Raw genomic sequence first — 21,317 nt, 5'->3', positions numbered from 1 at the left:
ACAGCTTTATTAGCAGGTCTAACCTTTTCAATATACTGGCATTTGTAGACCAGCAGAATTTTAGCTTTGGCATAGCCAAAGATATTTTACAGTTCTGGGCATAAATGAATCTCTAAGGCAGAAAGAAATGTTAATGCATATGCATATGTATATAAATGTATGAACACACATTTTTATTATGTAATTGCATGCACAAAAGTAAGAAAAAATCAGTGGTAGAATTGGAATGACAAAGGAGTGTTGGGCTTTTTCTCATTCTTCCTATGTCTTAGCTATCATGTAGAACTTTCAACTTTGGGTCATGCTTTTGAGTCATGTCAGCAAATTGTATATTGAAAGATTTTATTTATTTATTTATTTATTTATTTATTTATTTATTTATTTTTCTAGTGTTGTATTATGGAGTTATAGAAAATCTCTAGAAACTTTGAGCTTTTGTGCATAAACTATGAAATTGATTGTTATAAGACTTTGGATGCTTGTGTTATTTTTTCAAATTATATAATCGTATCTGGATTTATAAGAGAATTAATTGTAATCCAGCTATTGTTTTCTAGTGCTTATTTGCCTTTACATATGATTTTGAAGTGACTATGTTATGCTATCTTGTCTTTTTTTTTAGGTCATTTATTTTTCTTTTCTTAAACGTCCCAAGAATGTTTCTGAGTGGGTGGTTGAAAGCATAGAGAAAGCCTGTGATCAGGGCAAGTTTTCCTAATGTTTGATGTTTTCCATTTATGGGAAAAAATGGTTCACTGAATTCCAATCTCAACTTAGTGTTTAATCTTCCTCATCTAAAGCTGAGTCATTTTAAAAAATGAATCATAATTTTAATGTGGGCTAAGTCTTAAATGATTTGCAACTTGGTATGGAAATTAATCTTCAGTTATAAAAGGTATCTTTGTTAAGACTATAAGATACTTAAAAAATCAGATACTTTGACTCTTCGAATATCTCCCTGTTAAATATGCAGGTTTATTATTTCTACTGTGTCATGAGTTTGATTGTTTTGCCTTCTGAAACAGTACCTTAACTCAGGTTATCTATGTAACTACTGTTTAGAAGACTATTAAAAAGAAAAGGAAAAAAAAAAAAACAAACCACCCCCCCAAAAAAAAACCAAAAAAACAAAAACCCAAAAAAAAGTTAAGCTTAAGACCATATTCATGCTTATCTTTTAATATGTGGATGGTACTTCTGGATTTACTGAGAAATGTAAGTTGCTGAGCTGTGCAGAGCATATGTACTTAGAGGTAACAGGCCAGACACAGGTTTGCATTTGGGATGTGTTTTTACACCACCTGTTTTGAGTGAGTGTACAGATTAGGTCAATCAGACTAAATAATTGAAAAGGAACCCCCAGCACTGTTATTATTTCCTCAGATGAAACTTACAAAAAAAAAAAAAAAAAAAACAAACTCCCAAAGCATTAAGAAAACTACTTAGTTATTTCTGTGTATAACTACTGATACTTTTTATTTTCTGTAGAGCATTTACTTGGCTGATTTTTCTGTCAGTGGAATTTAAAACATTATATTTGAGATCCTCAATTTTTATTGGCATAGAACTTTCCAAGACTGTTTCTTATGAAACTTGAAGATTACTGTCGTACTGGTGTACCTTTAGGTCAACTTATTGAAGATGCAATGTTTATAATACTGGTTTGGCTGTTAGAGGCTGACTAAGAATTAGTTTTTCTGAAGAAGGTTGACACTGTTAGGAATTGCACATGGAGAAGATTGTCTTTTGATGATTGACTTAAAATAGTGATATGTCATGATTTTGTTGTTTAAAAAAACATCTCAATGCATGCTATTTTGGATCCTATCCCATGAACTGAAATAATGATTGAATGACTGTGAATAAAAGGTTGTGAAAAATGGTTCTTTCTTGTCTGTGAAATATATAGCACGGTGCTCGCAATAAATACAGCTTCTGTCCGGAATGTGGAAATTTCTCAATTTTGCTGGGACAACCAATGCAGAAATTACATCCAAAAAACATGACAAGTATTTCAATCATGCAATATAATGTGCTTTTTGAATGGCTGCATTTAGGTGGTATTTAGGAAAAATTTATACAGCACAAGTGTTTGATTTTAATTACAACTGCATAAACATAATGCTTGTTTGAGGAAGTCAAAAATATTATCTGGCAAAATACAAAAATTAAAAATAATGTTCATTATTTTTTGTTCTAATTTCCCAGTTTTTGTTTTTCTCCTTTCCATCCAAGATTTGCTGTAGTAATAACTATGCAGCTGTTATGTATACCTGTTTTCTTTTGTAATTGCTAGTTTATGATTTGCTCCAGTGTTTCACCCATTATGCATTTTTGACCATCATGCATTTCAGAGACAGAATTGTGTTAAATCTATTTTTCTTTTTTTCCAGGATATTTAGAGTGTAAATGATGGATATGTGCTAAGTGAATGTGAATTTAAAGGATTTATGTATTGACAACTTATTGAATAAACCACTTTGTTCTTTTGCAAGCAGACATTTTTTAACAACAATGGGAACAAAAATTGGAAAAGACCTACATGCTTCTGAACTGCTGTGATATAGCATGATTCTGTTAGCCAATAACCAAAGTTATTATGACTGACAGTTGTTAAAATATCTATACAAAAAAGTCTGCAGAAGTTGGAGTTTCAGTAGCAACATTTGTTTTCTGTGATGAGTCTGCAGAAAACACACACACACACACACATATATATTTGTGTTATCTGGCTCCTCTATTAGTTTCTCTACTCACTGGCACCTATGCCAGATGGGATTTAGTAGCACTGTTGGGAATGAATGTGCATGGTAGGTGACTCATGTTTCAAGGACAAGAAAAGGAACTTGAAATAGTCCTTGCAGACAACTAAATGAAAAATATGCTGCTTAACAACAGCTAAGGAATGGAATAAAGAATGTTTGTTTCTGGGCTTTCTGTGTTTACTTACCATTTTTTATAGTATTTGTTAAGAGGGTACAGTATGTTCTCATTTACTTTATGCCCACAGCTCTCAAACAGCTAGAGAAAATTACTGATGCACATTCAGAAAAGCTATTAGCATTTTTTTTGTGTGTGTGTTCCTCTAATTACAGTTCATATTATGTAAATCAGTTTTCTGTATTTTAATTTTCTCTCTTTTCATTCTTCATCTAGATTCCACTAAGAAAATTAAGGATGTCTTAGAAGAGTTCCATGGCAGTGGTGTATTAGCAAAATATAATCCTGAAGGGGTAACTTGTTTTCTTTCTTTAATGATTGGGAGTGGTGGGAAAAGTGTTAAAAAGTGTTGTAAGGATTTAAAATACAAGTATTCTTATAAATCAGTTGTTTGGGGGTAATTGAGTCTGTTTGGAAATAAAAAATAAACTAAAGGTTTATAAACATCATAGTAGACACATCTGTTTTGTAATCTACATAAACAATTTAATAATAATAAATAAAACAAAACAAAACAAAACAAAAATACACAATCAAAATAAACCCCATAATTATAAAGGCTAATGTGCTTTCTAATTCTTTTTGACAGAGATGTGAATAGTATCAAATCATATATAAATAAACTCTGCAAATATATTTTTTCAAACTTGTTTTTCTTACATTGTTTCTGGTAGTGGGATCTCCTCTGGGACAGTTTCTTTTCTACTGGTATTATGAAACAAAGAATTCAATTGAATATGTGTGTGCATTGCCTCTACAGAGTCACTACTGAAGAAAACACTATTTAGGATAGCAAAAAACAAAACAGCAGAATGTTTCTTTTTGCAACAGTTTTGAGCATGACTTGTACCTACATTTTAGTATACAGTTGTTAATTAAGGCAGTTATAACAAATTAAATATTGATATATTATTTTATACTTAACAAAATCTAGTATTGGTCATTTGAATCAGTTTCTGAAGAAAATATTTTATATTTTGGTAAAGTGGTATGAGTTGATTGATCCTCTTAAACCTCAATTATTTTGTTTAAATAAATCACACATTATGAAATGGTGGGATCATTTTGACTATTTGATTTAGTCTTCAACGTGACACCAGCTGTAGAACTACCTTGAACTGACTCATTTTAGAATGCAGACATATTTTTTAGGAAGAATTTATACAATTAATTTTCAAATTCAACCGTTCTATTTTTACTTTTAATTTTCACTGCTTTCTTTGTGCTGTGAATGTATGTGATAAAATGTTCTTAAATTTATTATTCAGTTGTTTTTGAAATCTTCACTTCCATTCTTTCATCATACATTGGTTTCAATTCTCTGAAGTGTAACCTTTTAAAGTGCAAAGTAATTGTGAATTTGTATGTTTTAATTACATTTTCATGTAGGTGTTACGTTGCTTTGTTAATTCTTACTCTAAACAAAACAGTATTTGACGTTGTGAGATTAGTCTCTTTTAACAGTTATTCCTCCAGTTTTGGAGTATGTGGAGGCTGAATCATGTGAAAAATGATCAGAATCTACAGACAGGACAATTGCTCTAATTGAAGCCAGAATTTGTGCCAAGCTGGAATTACTAAACACACTTTGTCCTGAGCCAGTTGTCTGACATTATACCTTTCTTAGAGTTCTTCATTTTACAGCTGTTTGCTTGAGCATCCTACCAATGCACTGACTCATCCAGGGGTTATAAAAAATCAAAGTACCCAAACTAGTGAGCAAGATGGGAATATGAAAGGGGCAGAGGTAATAAAAGTCAAACGACTTGCTGCAGTTCCATGGATCTAAGCAGGGATCAAGCTATTGATTGGTACTGGACAGTGTTAGTCTCAAGCTAAGCCCAATGGCTTTTTCACTTTTATGTTTAGTACTCTGACTTCAGGAAGTGCAACAAAAGGAGGAGAAGAAAAAAAAAAAAAAAAAGAAAAAAAAAAAGAAAAGAATATTTTGAATCTAGTAGGATTTATTAGGTAAGGTTTTGTGCCATCAGCTGCTGAACTGCAAGAAGAGTGACTGAAATACTGAAATTTCTTCTGCAGTTGGGTGAATGTAGTCAGGTATAACTGCCTTTTTTGAGGTGTTTTTGACATCTCTTTAACCTGATATGTGGATAAGCCCTGTAGAGTATGACTTGAGAGTTGATTGTATCTGGTCAGATGAGAACTCCTTGTGCTGCATGAGTTATTAAAACTATGCAGTTTTGATCTATAGAACCCACTGCTACATTATTTTAGTAGATATGACAAAAAAAAAAAATTAATGATCTAGCTGAAATAAGTCAGTTCAGCTTTTCTCTTGCACATATTGTAGGTAATCCTTTAAACATCTAGGCATCCTGTTTTGTTCTTGTGTTCTGTAGAGGAGAGCATTGTGCTTCCTTTTTACCTCTTTGTTTTCTAGATCGTTGTCTCATACACATTTTAAATATTTTTCCAGTCTTGTCAATATCCTACAAAAAGGTGGTGCCAATTTTATACTAATAAACATGGAACATACAGGTATGGCAGATTTTGCAGTGTGGCGTATTTATGTACTTTAGAAAAAGTCTTAAGTTTTTAAAAAACTTCCTGCTTAAAGGGTTGAGGATTTTATTCCACTGTTGCTTTTTTATTGCAGTTTATTTTATTTTTTATTTTTATTTTTAATCATGAGCTGATTTAACAGACACAAATAGCAAAAGAAAAGCTATTGATACATGAAGCTTGTGACATGAAGTCATCTGGCTTGTTTTTCCATCATCTTATATCTTACTGAATGAATGTTTTTTAGGCTTAGTGGAAATGACGTATTTGATTGTACAGAGGTCTTTGTCTACTGTAAGAATTATATTTATGCACCTTTTACCCTGTGCTAGCTTTCAATCCAAGGCAGATTACTGAAACTTCCACACGTGCTAGTAAATGTCTGCTTTCTCACCTTTTTCTATGTTGGTGTAAAATATGTAATTTATACTGTAATTTCTACCTGACGTAGAATACACAGGTAGGTTTACAACACCTTACTGGAAAGCTGTGATTTATAAATAGTCTTTCCATCATTGGATATTTCTCTAACCTAATTTCAACCATTACACTTTTCAGGAAAGTGCTGAGTAGGCTGGCAAAAATCAGGAAATGAAGCAAAAGGTTGTATCCATGTGGGAAATAGATGCACATCGTTTTTGACAGTTCTGTTTGAGTGGATCATAATTTCTTGCTTGCAGACACATCTTAAGCTTTTAGGTATAGCCAATGCAGAGAGAGGAGAAATGTGAACAGATGGACCTTAGCCAGACAAGTGTAGGTTTGAGACAGTTAGATGTAGCATGTCTGTGCTTGGATCTGGAAGTGCACCTGAATGCCACAAATCAGATTTGGATAAAAAGAATAAATGTAAATGTTAAGATTAAGCAGTGAAATTTCCAAGAAGGTTACTACTAGAGTGTCTGCATGTCACAAGGCATATGCCATGGTCTGGTCTGACTGGGTAGCTGAAGCCTCAGGTTTAGCAAAATAACTGCAACATGGCAGTCAATGTCTTCCACCTTCAAAATGTTTTTGGATTTTTTGAAAGTAGTGAAAATCTACGATTCTAAGAAGAATCTTTCTCCAGGGTCTTTTTGATTGCTCAAAGTATTTAAGTGTTGTTTGTTTGTTTGTTTGTTTTGTTTGCTTTTTATTAGTAACTAAAGTTTGTCTCAATCATTGTAATTTATGTGGAGTATATAAATATGTTTATAATTGAAGATAGTGCTAATTAAGAGATACTGACATCAGTTTGTGAATAAAGCAGGAAATTAGTGCCTTTATTAAAAGGAATGGATTATTAGAAACTTTTGAAACAGTGCTTGCTAGTGTTTATTATTGCATTCATTTTTGATTAAATGGTTTCAATAACAACCATTCTTGGCAACAAACCAAGAATTTTTTTCTTTTTCAAAGTGCACAGGGCTGAGAGAGACAAACATATTTAATTCCTTATCTTTTTCATTGATATCTATCATTGCATGGTTAAAAATAAATTGCTTACACTCTCTAATCAAGACTAGAATGCTGAGCTGAACCATTTACTTGACATGTGCACTAATACAATATAACAATATTCTATCTTCTGTCTTAAGCCTGTTCATCTACATTAATAACCTTTCAACCAAAATAGTTTTATAATAACAAAGTCTGTGCGTTACTATGCTCCATTAATGTCTTCTTTCTTTTATTGCATGCATTACAGAAACAAGATATACTTAATCAAGTAAGTAATTTTATTTTTTTTCTCCTTTTGTTAGGCATAGAAGCATTATATTTTATTTTGTAGACTGCCATTGAGATTCCGTTTATTAACAAATAACCACCCATTGCCATTGCATTAATTACTAGAAAAATAATTAAAGCTGAGAGCAAAATGATTATCAATCTGAGACTGACTTTATGGGCTTTGTAAGAGAAAGGGTTAAAGAGCTTATTGCCAGCCCAAGGCTCTACTTCTGAGAAGCTGGTATAGCATAAAAACAGATATAAAAATACAATTTAAAAATGCTACGAAAGATGGACAAATCAAATGAACTTTTCTTAGTGACCTAGTTATACTTCCTTTGTAGCACAGAGGTTTTAAAAAGGCCTTTGCTCCTTTTGGGAAAACACAGATAGATACAACATGAGAATAATAGAAAAAATCTAGAGTCTGTAAGGATTCATATAAGTGCACAGAAAACAAATGAGTTGAAGTTGTGCAGAGCACAGTGCAATGTGCCCTGAGGAGCTGAGTGTGATAGCTGATCACAAGATGACTGCAAAGACTATTACTGTTTGGTCACGAAGAAGAGAAATACATCACTAGGACATTGCAATAGTATTCCCGTGGTCATGGGCAGTCTGAGAACAAGACAGGGCATGTAAGGATAGGTGGTGTCTTCAGGCCAATTGAAATAAGTGTAAAACTAGTTAGATTTTAAAGCAGTTTGAAACATGTGTTAAAAAAAAAAAAAAAAAAAAAGGCTTTTGGTGATGTCTCCTCCAGCTACGTTTTTTGACTGGCTAAACATACTAATTTACTATAATGGCTTTGCCTTTTTATGATATATAAGTACTGTAGGTATTTCTACTACAAATGAGCAAGCATTAGTTGGACTATAAAAGAGCACTACAGAGAAGTCATCTTCCTCCTTTTAACCAGTACATGTGCCACAAAATGGGAAAATGTGAAATCAAATTGGAACTAATTTACAGAAAGGTTAGCGGGATGTGGAGAGTTAGAAAAAATCCACCATGTAGAAGAAGCCTGTTCCTGAAATGCAGCCATCTGAAGACTCACAAAAGGATATTTTGTCATTCTAGCTACAAAAAAGTTACAAACTTGTATCACCAGCAGAGAACTGTACGCTTCAGACATTGAGAACTCAGGTGTTTTGGATTGATAATTTCTGTTGAAAAACTGTTCAGTGTTGAATATTCTTGATGATATTCAGTGATCCCTCTGTCTCCTTTTTCATTCTGTGTCTACAAGTTCAGCTTTCCCTCCTTGACATCTTGCTTCTCTTTTCATACTTCCCCTCTCTGACTTAAGCTCCCATTTTTATTATTTTCTTAAATAGCAATGGAAAAGAATTTTCCCATATTTTTAATTGTAATGAAATAGGACTCCCAAAAAAATCAAGGAAGATACAACGTATCTTCAACCCAGGATTTTTTATAGTACTTTTATTCTGATAAGAACTTTATAAATTAAGACATAATAGATACAGCTGTCATACACAATAATTAGCATAAAGTGATCACAGAAGGATGGTCAGTTGTGCAATATGCCAGTGGTGAAGTCTTGTGAACTGTAACATAACAATCCTAGTTCTATAAGCTGTATTCCACGGTTAGGGGAAAAAAAAAAAAAAAAAAAAAAATGTTTATAAGTAAAAATATCTCTAACGAAGGAGAAGTGACTCTAATCAGCGTTTATTAGATTTTAAGGCATATCCATGTTTACGTATCAATGTGCTTATGATATGAAAGCATATGTGTGAATCCTTCAATTGGTGAAAGAGAGGAGAACCATTTTCTTCCATGCTGCATGTAACAAATACTCTGCAATCACTTTACTAATAAAGTATTTCTTGGGTTATGCACATTATTGCTTTGTAAGAGACAGAGAAAACAAGGCTTGTGTTCTTTTCTCTTAAAATATAGTGATTATGAAAGATGGTTGCAATTTTACATTCCTTTGGGATGTGTTCTCGTTTGATCCCTAATGAATTCAAATTGCCCTTATTGAACATGAAGAGAAGTAGGTTAAAGTTCTGGTGCTAGAAGTTCCCAAACAGTGTTTCAGGTTGTTACTGATTTTTTAATTTTTATTATTATTTTTTTCTTCTTATGGACAAATTTCTTTTTGTTACATTTAAAATTTAATTGACGACAATGTATCCAGCCTTAGCATTGTCAATAGTTAGTAAATATTTCAGAACTGCTTTTATCAGGTAATTTAGGAATCAATTGCATGTAACATAAATGGCCCCTCACTACAAGAAAGATATCAAGGCCCTGGAACAGATTCAGATAAGAGAAACAAAGCTGGCGAGGGATCTGGAGTATTATTAAGAAATCACAGAGGAATCTGCCTTAATTCTAAGTAAATTTAACTTAATGTAGGTTTACTCAAGCTGAATTAGGAAGGACTGGTTAAAGTGCTTTACCCAGGCTATTTAATTATGCCTTTAAAAATTGTTTTTCATTCTGATGTATAGAGAGTTCTTCTGTTTTATTTTTGTGATGGTTAAAACTGATTCACAATCTAAGGATATCTAGATAATATTTGTGAAAATGCACAGATAAACTAAATGTAGGAAAAACTTTTAATCATCACTTATTTTATGAATTAATCAAAAAATGGAATTTACTTGGATTCCTTTTATGCAATTTGGGTATATTTGCAATTATTAACCTGTAAGAATATATAATCGAGTAGTTAGTGGTGCTCTTTTTTTTTTTTTTTTTTTTTTTTTTTTTAAATTATTATTATTTCTTTCTATGCAATACTTTTAAGTTCCAAAGCTTATGCAAAAACTTAATTCTGCTTACAGAGCAGCATTTTCCTGAAGACTGTGTGCCCCGGTGGCACAGTGGTAAGAATGCCGCGTTGCAACACCGGAGGCCCTGGGTTCGAATCCCCCCTGTGGCGCAAGTGGTAGAAGTGCTGCTCTGCTACACAGTAGGCTCGAATCCCGGGGGGTTGGACTCGATCTCTAAGGTCCCTTCCAACCTGCACGAGACTATGATACTATGATATGATTCTGTAAATCTACTCTGTGATGAGTAAAAACTGTTGCCAACTAGAACTACAACTCAGCAAACAATTTTCAAGAATTCAGTGTTTTAGTCTGAAGTATGACATCTACCCTATCTTTCCTAAATTATTTAGTAACTATTTTCACCATGAGTACATGCTGACATACATACTGAAACACGTATAATTGTTTGCTAAAGCAAATCTGCAGTTAGTAAGATTTTATTTTTTTCTTAGCTGCATATAAAACTAGGATGAAACTGCAGTGGCTCATGAGTACATTCTAGATTTATTTTAATAATTAGCATTAACATTAATAATGTGAGTAAATGTTACAAATCCTCATTTCGTTTTTAAAGAGATATGATTGCTGCGCTCAAAAATTGCAAAGTATTTGTTTTTGGTGGGAAATATTTATTTTTGGGAAGATTTAGGCCTGTACTCTTGATTTAGTCCAAATATTATTTGTCCAGGTGGGGTTTTTGGTAGGAGTAGGTTATGAAAGCAGAGCTGCCCCCATAAGCTTTGATGTTGATACAGAGCAATTTAGACAATTCTTTATCTAAGAAATTAGTTCATTTGATTACCAGTACTTATATAACACTATTATGTCAAAAAGTATGTTAAGTGCTTAGATCAGTAAAATTCAGTTTGAATTTCTGCCATGTGAACATTAGCAATATATATTAAACAACAAAAAATGCTGTGTTCTCTACTTCATATTTTTTAATGCATTATCACTTTATGGATAGTCTCTGCTCTTCTCTTACCGCTCCATATTTTCAATATGTCAGAATTAGTGAATTTTCAAAACTTGGTAGTACTTTAGCATTTCTTCTCACTGCTAGTCACATAATTGTTGCTAATGCAATATCTGAATTGTATTCATTATACAGGGTGCAAAATTTGATTTACTTGCACATATCTAATTTTTCACAGAGAAGCAATATGTTGTACATTCTGTATATCAGGATATGCTGAGATACGATGTCTATACAATGGAGAGTTCTGAGTTTCTGAGTATGTTGGCACAGAACATACATATAAATGTGTAAATCTTCACAATATGGACACTATAAAATAGCAGAAGACAACAACAACAACAACAAAGGAAAGAAGAATAAAAGAAAAAAGAAAAGGAAAAAAAAAAAGAAAGAAAAAAAAAAAAAGAGAGAGAGTTTACTGTCTTAAAAGAAGTCCTGTGAGGAATTATTTTGACCAAGAGCTGGAGAGGCTCATACCCTGGTCCCACCCAGCTGCTGCTCATGCAACTACCGATGGAGTTCAGCTTGTCCCCACCAGCATACAAGATGTACGAAGTCATAATAGAATGGAATAATAGAATAATAGAATCACCAAGGTTGGAAAAGACCTAAAAGATCATCCAGTCCAACCGTCCACCTACTATCAGTAACTCCCACTAAACCATGTACCTCAACACAACATCCAATTGTTCCTTAAATGCCCCCAGGGTCAGTGACTCCACTTCATGGATGTTCCAGCATTTTTATTGCTTTGGATTAACTGTAAGCTGATTCTAACAAATGTAGCACTCAATACAGTTCTAAAAGCAACTGCTATACTCTAAACCTTGCTCTGGGCACAAGGAAAACTTCATATAGATCAGTCATAAATCTGTTTTTAGCCCAGTAATGTTTTATCTGCCTAAGACCCCAGAAGTAGAACTCATTCTACTTTCTAGACAGAACAAGGTATTTGGAGTCATACTCATAGCCTGTTGTAGCTGAAATCAGGAGATCAGAGGGCTGAGCTGTCCCCTGTTTTTAAATGAGTATTGGTTTATATATATCTAGAATAAAATTAGAAAACACATAAAATTGTCTGTTATTTTTCCCAGCATAGTCATAGCTTCCATTTTAATGCTGGCACTTGGAAACCAGTCTTCCAATTCCTGTTTTCGCTGTGATTCAGAGACTCATCATCTATGAACCAGTATTAAATTAGTGTAATGTATTTATCACTGGTTGCTTGAGGAGAAACAGAACACATTCATCATGTTAATTAGAAATTTTTAAGCCTATTAAGCTTAGCCTGTGCTCCATTTCATTTTCCTTGGAGTCTCATGTATACAAGAAACTTGAAACTGAAGAGTAGGAAGAGCTATGAATTATTCCAGGGAAGGAGAGTAAAAGTGATGTAGGGTATATACATGCTTTACTGGTATTAATATGATAAAAATCTTCACATCATATATCTGTGAAAAACATGTATCTGCAAATACCTGTATGGTCATGACGATACTATAGAAAATAACTTACTTTATTGTCAGATTTTAATATTCAGTGGAGTAACAGAGGAATAAAATTGCAGATTATTTTATGGTAAATTTTTAATACTTATAAAAATCCAGAATTTTCACAATTTTACATTTGTGTTTTTAGATTCGAGCTTTTTTTAGGTCAGTGTGATCAATCTCTTGGTAGCTTTCAACTCCTTGCAGTCAAGATTCCTTAGTAACATTTTCTTCTAGTGAAATGGTTGTCATTTGTTTGCATGTATCTTTTTATGTGTGATTATTGTTATATCATATTTCCTATGGTACGTTCTGTGACATAGGAACTATGTCATGTTCCTATGATATGGTGAAAAGGACACATTCATGATCACAGGTCAGGCAAACAATTTTTCTCCAGAATTTGCTTTCTTATAACATTTTGTGTTAAAATATAGGAAAACCGATCAGAATACTTTGTTAAAGCTGTTACAGAATTTTCCAGGAGGTTTTAGCAGCTGGAGAGGAGAAAAATATAATACTTCCTAGATTCATGTGTAATAGGATTCTGAGTTTCTATGATCTATATTGCAGATGAGTCCTTCTGCTGAATTCAAATTATTCCTTATTACCCAAAAAACCTTTTACCTACTTTTAAACATCTTTCTTCCAAGTGTCTGGCTGCTGCTGCAAGTAGGTTATCTTTAGATATGATTGGTATTTACAAAGTGTCAAAATCTGATGTCTGTAGCTCATTTGTACCCTTTTGCTAGCCCCATAATTATTTATCTGTATGTGCTTCTTTGGCTGTTGGAAAAATTAAGGAAAATTAGGAGGAGAGATGCTGCGAAAACAGAGGTGCCATCAGGTTTGGTAGAAGGGTTGGTAGTTGCTGCTGTTTCCATACCGCCTCCCTGTTCCTGCCCGATTCAGACATAACCTTCTCATATTCCATTTTGTTCACAATTTGCATTGTCACTCTCTTCAGATTTTCAGTTTAGACAGAATTGTCTCAATTTGGTATTACTTTCTGCATCTACCACTTATGCATATGTATAGTGTTGTTTTAGTTTTTCATTCTTATAGTTTATGATATCTGTCGTATTTTTAACTGGGTTGTTTGAATAACTTTTTAAATCCTGTTTCTTAAAGGGCTGTTTGATGGAAGGGATTTCTTCAAAGAGATGGTAGTTGTCAGCACAAGTCAGTCCTAATTGTTTTTGTTTGTAGCATATTGATATAATGAAGGATGCCATAAACTTAAGAAAAAAATCCATCCCAATGTACTGGTTCAATATGAGTTCTTTAAAGAGCAAAACAGCTGAAAGAAAAGATCTGGGCAAATCTGCCTGTATTTGCTAAGTTGAATATTTTAACAGCAAAGCTCTCATATCATCTTGAAATAAGACTGGTTATTCTGTCATAACACCACTGAAAAAACCGTTGTTCTTAAATGTAAGAAAGTAATAGTGAGTTATTTGCACTGAAAGAGCTTACTGTACGTGATCTGTTCATGCATTAATATTTAAAAAAGGAAAGCAAAACAAAATTCTTTGTGTTTGGGGTTAACATGTTGGCCAAAAATTTAATTTAAAAAATATATTCAATATCTGAAATAACAAATTATAGTACTAGGGGTGCTGAATGATCTCTATATATGTGTGTGTGTGTTTATACATGTGGATATTTTACTTTATATATGTAACATTTATTTCAGCATAGATGAGATGACTCTACTCTGAGAGAGATTAACACTTGACTCTGATACTACAGTTTTAAGAAGATGTAGAAAAAATAATCTCAACCATTTTCTATAAAATTTACCTAAGTGCTTTATATTCTTCCATAAATGGATATTCCATGTCCAGAAGTGCTGTGGTAATGGCTGAAATATTTTGATATCTTTTTTGATGAACTTGAAAGCTGAACCATTTGATGGATAAATAATTAGTTGCCAGCATGTTGTGGTCAGAACTGTATGCCCAAGTGGGGATGGCTAATGAGTGATGTCCCTTGGGCATCTGTTCTGGGACCAATGTTCATCAAAATATTTATTAATAATCTAGATATCAGCAAGTTTGCTGATATATTAAGATAAGGGGTATGGCTCGCACAATGAAAGGAAGAGGGATTACGAGAGACCTGGATATGCTTGAAAAGTAGGCTCACGAGAACCTAATGTGGTTCAATAGGCCAAGTACAAGGAAAGCACTTTCATCAGGGCAGTCCCAGACTGGGAGATGAACTGATTGAGAGCAGCCTTGTGGAGAAAGAGGTGGACGGAAAGCTGGACATCTATGTGTGCTTCTATCTGGCAAGGCCAGCTGTATCCTGGGATGCTTCAAAAGACTGGTGGCCAGCAGTGTAGAGGTGCTCAGTGTCTCCCTCTGATCTACCCTTTTGAATACTGCATGCAGGCCTGGGGCCCCCAGCACAAAAAATATGTGGAGGTGTTGGAGTGAATCCAGAGGAAGGCTACAAAGATGATCAAAGGGCTGACGCACTTCTCCTCTGATGAAGGTTTGAAGATTAATATGGATTAATAGCACTTTAAATAGGACTCTTCAAGATCCTAATATAAGTAAGGGCATCAATATCCAAATCTAGGCATGTTCTTTTTCTGAGCTATATCTTGTTCTCATTAGACTATAATTAGCTACTTGGTTTTACAGTTGAATAAAATTGAATAAGATGTTACTATATATGCACAGTGCTGTGAAGTAGAAGTCATACCTCATCACAGTACATTAGTGAATGGGCACAGCTGATAAAGGCATGAAAGACACCCTAGGATGCCTTAGTCTGTAAATCTGTCATGTTACATAGAGGCAAATCCAGACAGTTTCTTTCAGCAGTCAGTAAGTCATTTAGAACTCATTGTGAACTTGGCTTTGTTTCTTCTTTTTCTGTCCATTGTATGGATCCATACTGGAGGGGAACTTACAGAAAAGCAGTACCTATGGATTAAGTGCTTGTTGGCACTTTGATATTGGAATTAATTTTGAAATTTAGTGAATGGTTAATTAAATGTTACGGATTGTCTCTGACAATTTGTCACATTAAAAAGATGCTTACCTTTTATTTTCCTCTGCCTTGAGTCATAGTGAGTCCAGTTTAATATCTGCTTCCAGAAAAGCTGAAAGTGATCAGCGTTTGACATGTTGATTAGATACAAAGACTTTAAAATAAAAATGCACAATTTTATTTCTGCCTTCTGTCCTTATTCCTTTTCTTTTCTCCCAGGGTAGATACATACTTCAGTTTTGAATTTTAGGTAATTGGAAACAGTAATAAGAATGTATGACTGGGAGAGGATGAATATGGAAGCTGCTTCTAAGTTTAGTAGTAAAATTAATTTTTATGTGGATGTTATATTTTAAATTAGCAGAACCTTGATGATGCTTTTGAGTGTGTACTTTTCTGGATTTGCATCAAAATATTTTAGTACTAAATAAAATTTAATTACCCAAACATCACCATAAAATTACAATGTTTTACAAATTATGAAGATTTGTATAGTTTTTCTTCATACACTTAATTCTTTATACTTATATATTCTTAATACTTTAAAAGATATGAAATGGTGCTCGAGTAAACTGGGCAAATCAATTATTTGAGAGACAGAATAGGAATTCATTTATATATAATAATTATAAAGACACCTACCTTTCTGTGGTCTACTTATAAAGCATTTGGTACTCCTTTTTATTTGTATCAGAGCTAAAACACAACAGGCTATTTTTTTGTTCCTCATAAAATTTAGGCCAAAATGATTTGGAAGTTCTTTCATGTTCCTCTCCTCTACTTAATGGCTGCTTTGAGCATGTTCTTTATCTCCTACACTTTGTTTTACTGAAAATATTCTCAAAGTTCCTAAACTTGTGTCCATAATATCCCAACACCCTCTTGTCTCCTGTGAAACGGAATGAATTAATACGTGTGTCAGGTTAATCATAGTCAATTTAGTACCTCTGTGCACACTCTCATTCTCTCATTTGTGAATTGTCATGGAAAATGCTTTCCAAAATGCTAAAGCCTTCTTTCAGAGGTTCATTTGAATTCAGCTGGAGCTTCTGGAAGCCAAGCAACTGTTGAGAATTAAGCAATTAGTATGCAGGCTTAAGAAAACAAAATTCATGATTATATCTTAAATGTTGTTCTGGTATTATTGATAGGAACTAGTTAAGTAATGCTAATGAATTCTTCAAAAGCAATAAATTATTTTCAAATTGTAATAAAATATACAAGATCTTTTATTTTTTTTTGCCACTTTTTGGTTCCCAAAGCATTGTGTGGTCCCTTTGGTGCAGAGAAAGTATGCTAGCAATTAGAGAAAGGCTATTTACTTACTGAGGCATTTTCAAAGTTTTGGACAGTAAAATTTCATGAGGAAAAAAAAAACTAAGTCGTGCAGGAAAGGGAAGCATTCATAATAATGTGTCTTGTTCCTCTCTTCTGTGAAAGTTAGTTTACATTAGTCTGAGATTCAGCAAATGTTTTCACATTTAACCTTATTTATTAGCTCATATCCCTACCCAGGCACAGTTCTAAGCATATAAATAGAAAAATGTGAAATAAGGGATTAAGTTATTGCTGTCATCTTGGCTAATATGAGTGAGACAGCAGTCTAGAAATCTAAGATTGTTATAATCTTAAGGAATATTTTTAGCAGACATGTATACAAACAAGGAGAATAATAATGATAATAAAGCCTTCTGGCATACATAGATACCTTGTATGTCCATACATAAACTTTAACTAATTGAGTTGTAATTTGTTTTTCTGTTTCTCTTTTTCACTTGATTATTTCTCTTCATATGTAATGTAATGAAAGAGCTAACACATCATTGGTGAACAACATAAAGTAATTTCAGGCTGTTAAAGTCAACTGGTTTAGTGATTGGTGTATTTGTTGTGCTTGCAGATCAATAAATAAATAAATAATTGAGAAAATTTATATTATGTAAGCTAATGACATTGGTTGCTAATTCATATCCTTTTGATGATGTGTTTTCAAAAACATTGAAGTGACTATCATGGACTTTATTATTGAGGATAAAAAAAGCATTACTGAAACAATGCATGACTTACCAAGTTAGAAGGCAGTGACTGAAACTCTATGATGATAAGGTACTCTGTGTCCAAGACTGATTATTTACATTCTGAACCTCCTGAGGTCTTTTTTGTTTTGTTTTGTTTTGTTTTGTTTTGTTTTGTTTTGTTTTCTGCTATTTATGTGTTTAGTAGGTGAGAGTTCTATTGGTTTCACTCAGTTTCTTTGCCAAATGAGGTGTTCTGTAAAAGATGGTCAGCTCATTTGCCAAGTTTGTATTTCTAATAATAATTTCCACAAGATCAAATTTTGCAACCTGTGTAATTAGTCTCTAGTAACAAGAGTGATATGCATCTAAAACATTACCCTGGGCCAGGTAGGTATTTGCCTCAGAAGGAAACACCTTATTTCATGTAAGAATAATACTTCTTTTGTCTCATATACTAATATATATCTATATATAATGTTTAAAAAAATAAATAAATAAAAAAATGAAAATGGGGGGGGGGGGGGGGGGGGGGGGGGGGGGGGGGGGGGGGGGGGGGAAGGGAAAGGGAGGGGGAAATGGGGAAGGGGAAGGGGACAGAGAGAGAGAGAGAGAGAGAGAGAGAGATAAATCACTGCTCCAAAGCTTTAAAATAATTTTTTCAATGACTTTAATATAGTTTATACTCTGACTCAGATCCTGAAGTCACAGACACACTGTGAAAATCTGCTTTCCTTTTTCCTTTCCCTGGCATGATTTCAAGTGTTGCTAGTCTTTTCTCTTCTAAGGCTGCATTGACTGTACTGAACAAAAGGTGTTGTTGAGCTGGAGTTCAACAGACAAGCAGAATTTTCCCCAAGCATGGGGAGTTTTCAACAAGTTGATTTTGTGGAATACTATGGCTTTCTCTTTTAACATTCAAAGATGAAAATTTTCTGAAGTTACTTACTCTCTGATCCAAAATTGAAGACAGTGACATTTTATATTTTTGTTGATTAATAAATGATAAGCCATTTTATTAAAATCATGTGTGTAACTGACTAACATCATTAATATGTATACAACTGTGTCACAATTATTTCAGAGATAATAATGACATTGTCTTAAGATCTCTTATACCTTTCTCACATTTGTAGAGGATTTGTAAAAGCAGGATAATATGGGATTGTAGTGCTTTACATTCATGTTACTACTTAAAACAGATAATGCTGCCTTGCCAGGTGGGAAGAACCAAGGAATCATTTTGCTGCTGAAAGTAAAACCAAATTAAACTAAATAAAAAATGTTTCAATTTGACAACCCCCATAACAGCTCACATAGTGTGCAGTTTCAACTCTAATTTTACTGTTAGAGCTGATCCATTCCTCTTTCACAAATACCAGCAAACTATTGTGCCACTTAGAAAAGACAGGTGGCCATCAATTGCCTGAATTTGGTATCCAGAAATCCCCTGCTTATTGTCTGCATAGTCATGAGAAAAACTAGGAATTAGTATGTACATCCACTGACTTGTTGTTAAACTACATTGTAATCAGTCAGAGTGGCACTTAGTTTTGGGATCTTTAGAGAAATGCTCTGAATTTACTATGCTCTGCGTTGCCTTGTGTTCTAGGGAACTGAACATATACAGTGTGTTTCCAAAGTAGTAATCAGTCAGTTCAGGACCAACTATGAGGGCTGTATCTTCAGGAATCAATTTTTTTATTTTTTTTTTTAAATAGACTAAAATGTTTGCTAACATAATATTTTCTGATGCAATAGTTTGAAAGTGTTAAAAAGGAAGCATTTCCTATTATATTTTTTTCCCCATCTAGACAATTGATTTAGAGGGATTCAAGCTGTTCATGAAGACTTTTCTGGAGGCAGAGCTACCTGATGATTTCATTGAACATCTTTTTACATCATTTAGCAACAAAATCCCTCACTGCAGCCCATTAATAAAAAACAAACCCCAGCTCCTTTCTGGAGGTAAGTAATACAATCAAAGTAATATAAGCGTTAAAAGTTGCATGCCCCTGTCACTTACTTTTCAGTAGTTATAAATATGTAGAATTCTAAACTAGTTGCACTTCTTTTTTGTTCTGATATTGGATAATCTAACTCAGGCATGAACAAGGAATACTGTATAAAGAGAAAGAGGTATTTAATAGTTTCATCATTTTTAACTCACAGCAGTGATGCAGCTGAGGCACCAAAGTGGATGGTGTTTGTTCCATTAATGCTAATTAAACTGTTATGCCTACATGGTCTTGCTGACTACTATAAACAGTGAGGAACCTTCAGAGCCTCATGCAGGAGGCTTCTGCTGTGCCCTGCAGTTTCTCTACCTAATTACTTCTGCTTCTCTTAATTAGTTATGATGCTTCTCTTAGTAATCTTAAATACTTATCAGTTACTGATATTTTAAATGTCCCCTAACAGTTAGCGGTAATTGTTTTATCCAGAGTAAGAACCATGGCTTTAATGCAGTGTAAAAGTTTCATGCTAAATTAAATGTTTATATGAAAAATGATTTTAAGTGCAGCTGATAGCATGTTGATATACTTCCAGGCAAGACAGTGTTTAAAACTTTCAACTTAAACTTTTCTTTAATTCTTAGAGAATAAATTTAAGATGATTATCCTAACTTGAAATCTTTGATTTGGCACAGTACTAATTTGGGAACTATGTCAAAATTAAGTTGCTAAAAGTAGAAGTTAGGCTAATTTAAAGAAATTAATTTCATATTCTGAACAGCTGGGATAATCAAGCATTTAGAACATTTTACAAAATGGTTTGATGGGTTCTTAATTACCAGAATTCTAGCAAAATTTGTTTGCCACATTAAGTGTATTATTCCTCTTTTAATTGAAATTGAATAATTGAGGTAACCTTATTCCTTCTAGTCAGAAATGCCACTGACACTTCTTTGAAAAATATCAGCTTTATAGTCATTGCATTTCCAACATCATGGACTTGTTATCTATACTGGTCCCATGTGAAAAGAAGTAGGCTTAGTAAATAATAATGTACTCAGTTTTGTGAAGTATCCAAAACCTATTGCTAACTATAACTCTGATATGACTTGCTCATAGAAGTGGGCAAGTTATTTTGGGCATTGTGTCAGTCCTTTACTTTGTGATAGAATCTCTAAGCATATGTAATTATACTGTGATGGCTATTTCATGTATCACATATTTTCAGCATTGCATATTTTTTCTGCATGCCTATAGATTCTGTTGCCTATAATATATCCACCACACAGTTTTTATTGTCATGACTTTTAATTTTTCCTTGAAGTTTTCCTTCTAAAATGAGCTTTAATAGTAATTAACACATACAGCACCATCCACTTTTTTTTCAGAATTTTGCCTGATAATAACAATTTAATCTTTTATTATTCTGGCATTTTATTTGCCTTGGACACTTTTTACATAGAAATGTTAGCAGCTGTTTGTAGGTCACTGTCAGATTTATTGCTGAATTCAGTATAGGCTGTGCCCAGCTTTGCTTTTGTTGTAATTCCCTCTGATACTTTTGATTCTTAGGACCAGTTTAAAAAACAAGAAGAATAAAAGTCAATTTTACTGTCAAAACTGTATTCTTGGTTTCTTACAATAGGTGCTAACTTCTAAAGCTTTTCTCCCCCCCCCTTTTTTCGTATTTGGTAGTACATCTAAAATTTAGTAGATTTCTGTATGTATATAGTATAATGCCAGAAGGACTGGTTGATAAATTGTTATATACAAAGCATATTTGAGAGATAATACAGTTCATCTCATGCAAGAATTATTATTATTTGTGCCTGAAAATATGCTGCTCATAAAATTCAATTGCTCAAGATTTAAAAAGGACTTTATTTTCTTATAATTTG

General features: G+C 33.3%; 1 protein-coding gene across 8 annotated transcripts in view; it reads left to right on the top strand.

Moving 5' to 3' along the window:
- The window catches only part of DGKB (diacylglycerol kinase beta), a 339,581-nt gene that overhangs the window by 61,103 nt on the left and 257,161 nt on the right, over nucleotides 1-21,317 (top strand). For 5 of the 8 annotated variants that reach the window (XM_015853622.2, XM_032443169.1, XM_015853620.2 and 2 more), the window contains 3 exons: nucleotides 3,157-3,233; nucleotides 7,151-7,171; nucleotides 19,279-19,432. In XM_015853622.2, coding sequence (XP_015709108.1) covers nucleotides 3,157-3,233; nucleotides 7,151-7,171; nucleotides 19,279-19,432 — 252 coding nt within the window. The remainder of the gene's footprint in view (nucleotides 1-3,156; nucleotides 3,234-7,150; nucleotides 7,172-19,278; nucleotides 19,433-21,317) is intronic. The other 3 variants (XM_015853623.2, XM_015853625.2, XM_032443170.1) reach the window with 2 other exon arrangements.

This window comes from Coturnix japonica, chromosome 2, assembly GCF_001577835.2.
Source record: "Coturnix japonica isolate 7356 chromosome 2, Coturnix japonica 2.1, whole genome shotgun sequence".
Classification (NCBI taxonomy): domain Eukaryota; kingdom Metazoa; phylum Chordata; class Aves; order Galliformes; family Phasianidae; genus Coturnix; species Coturnix japonica.
Note: the sequence above shows the minus strand (reverse complement) of the source record. Positions and strands in the feature narration are given on the sequence as shown.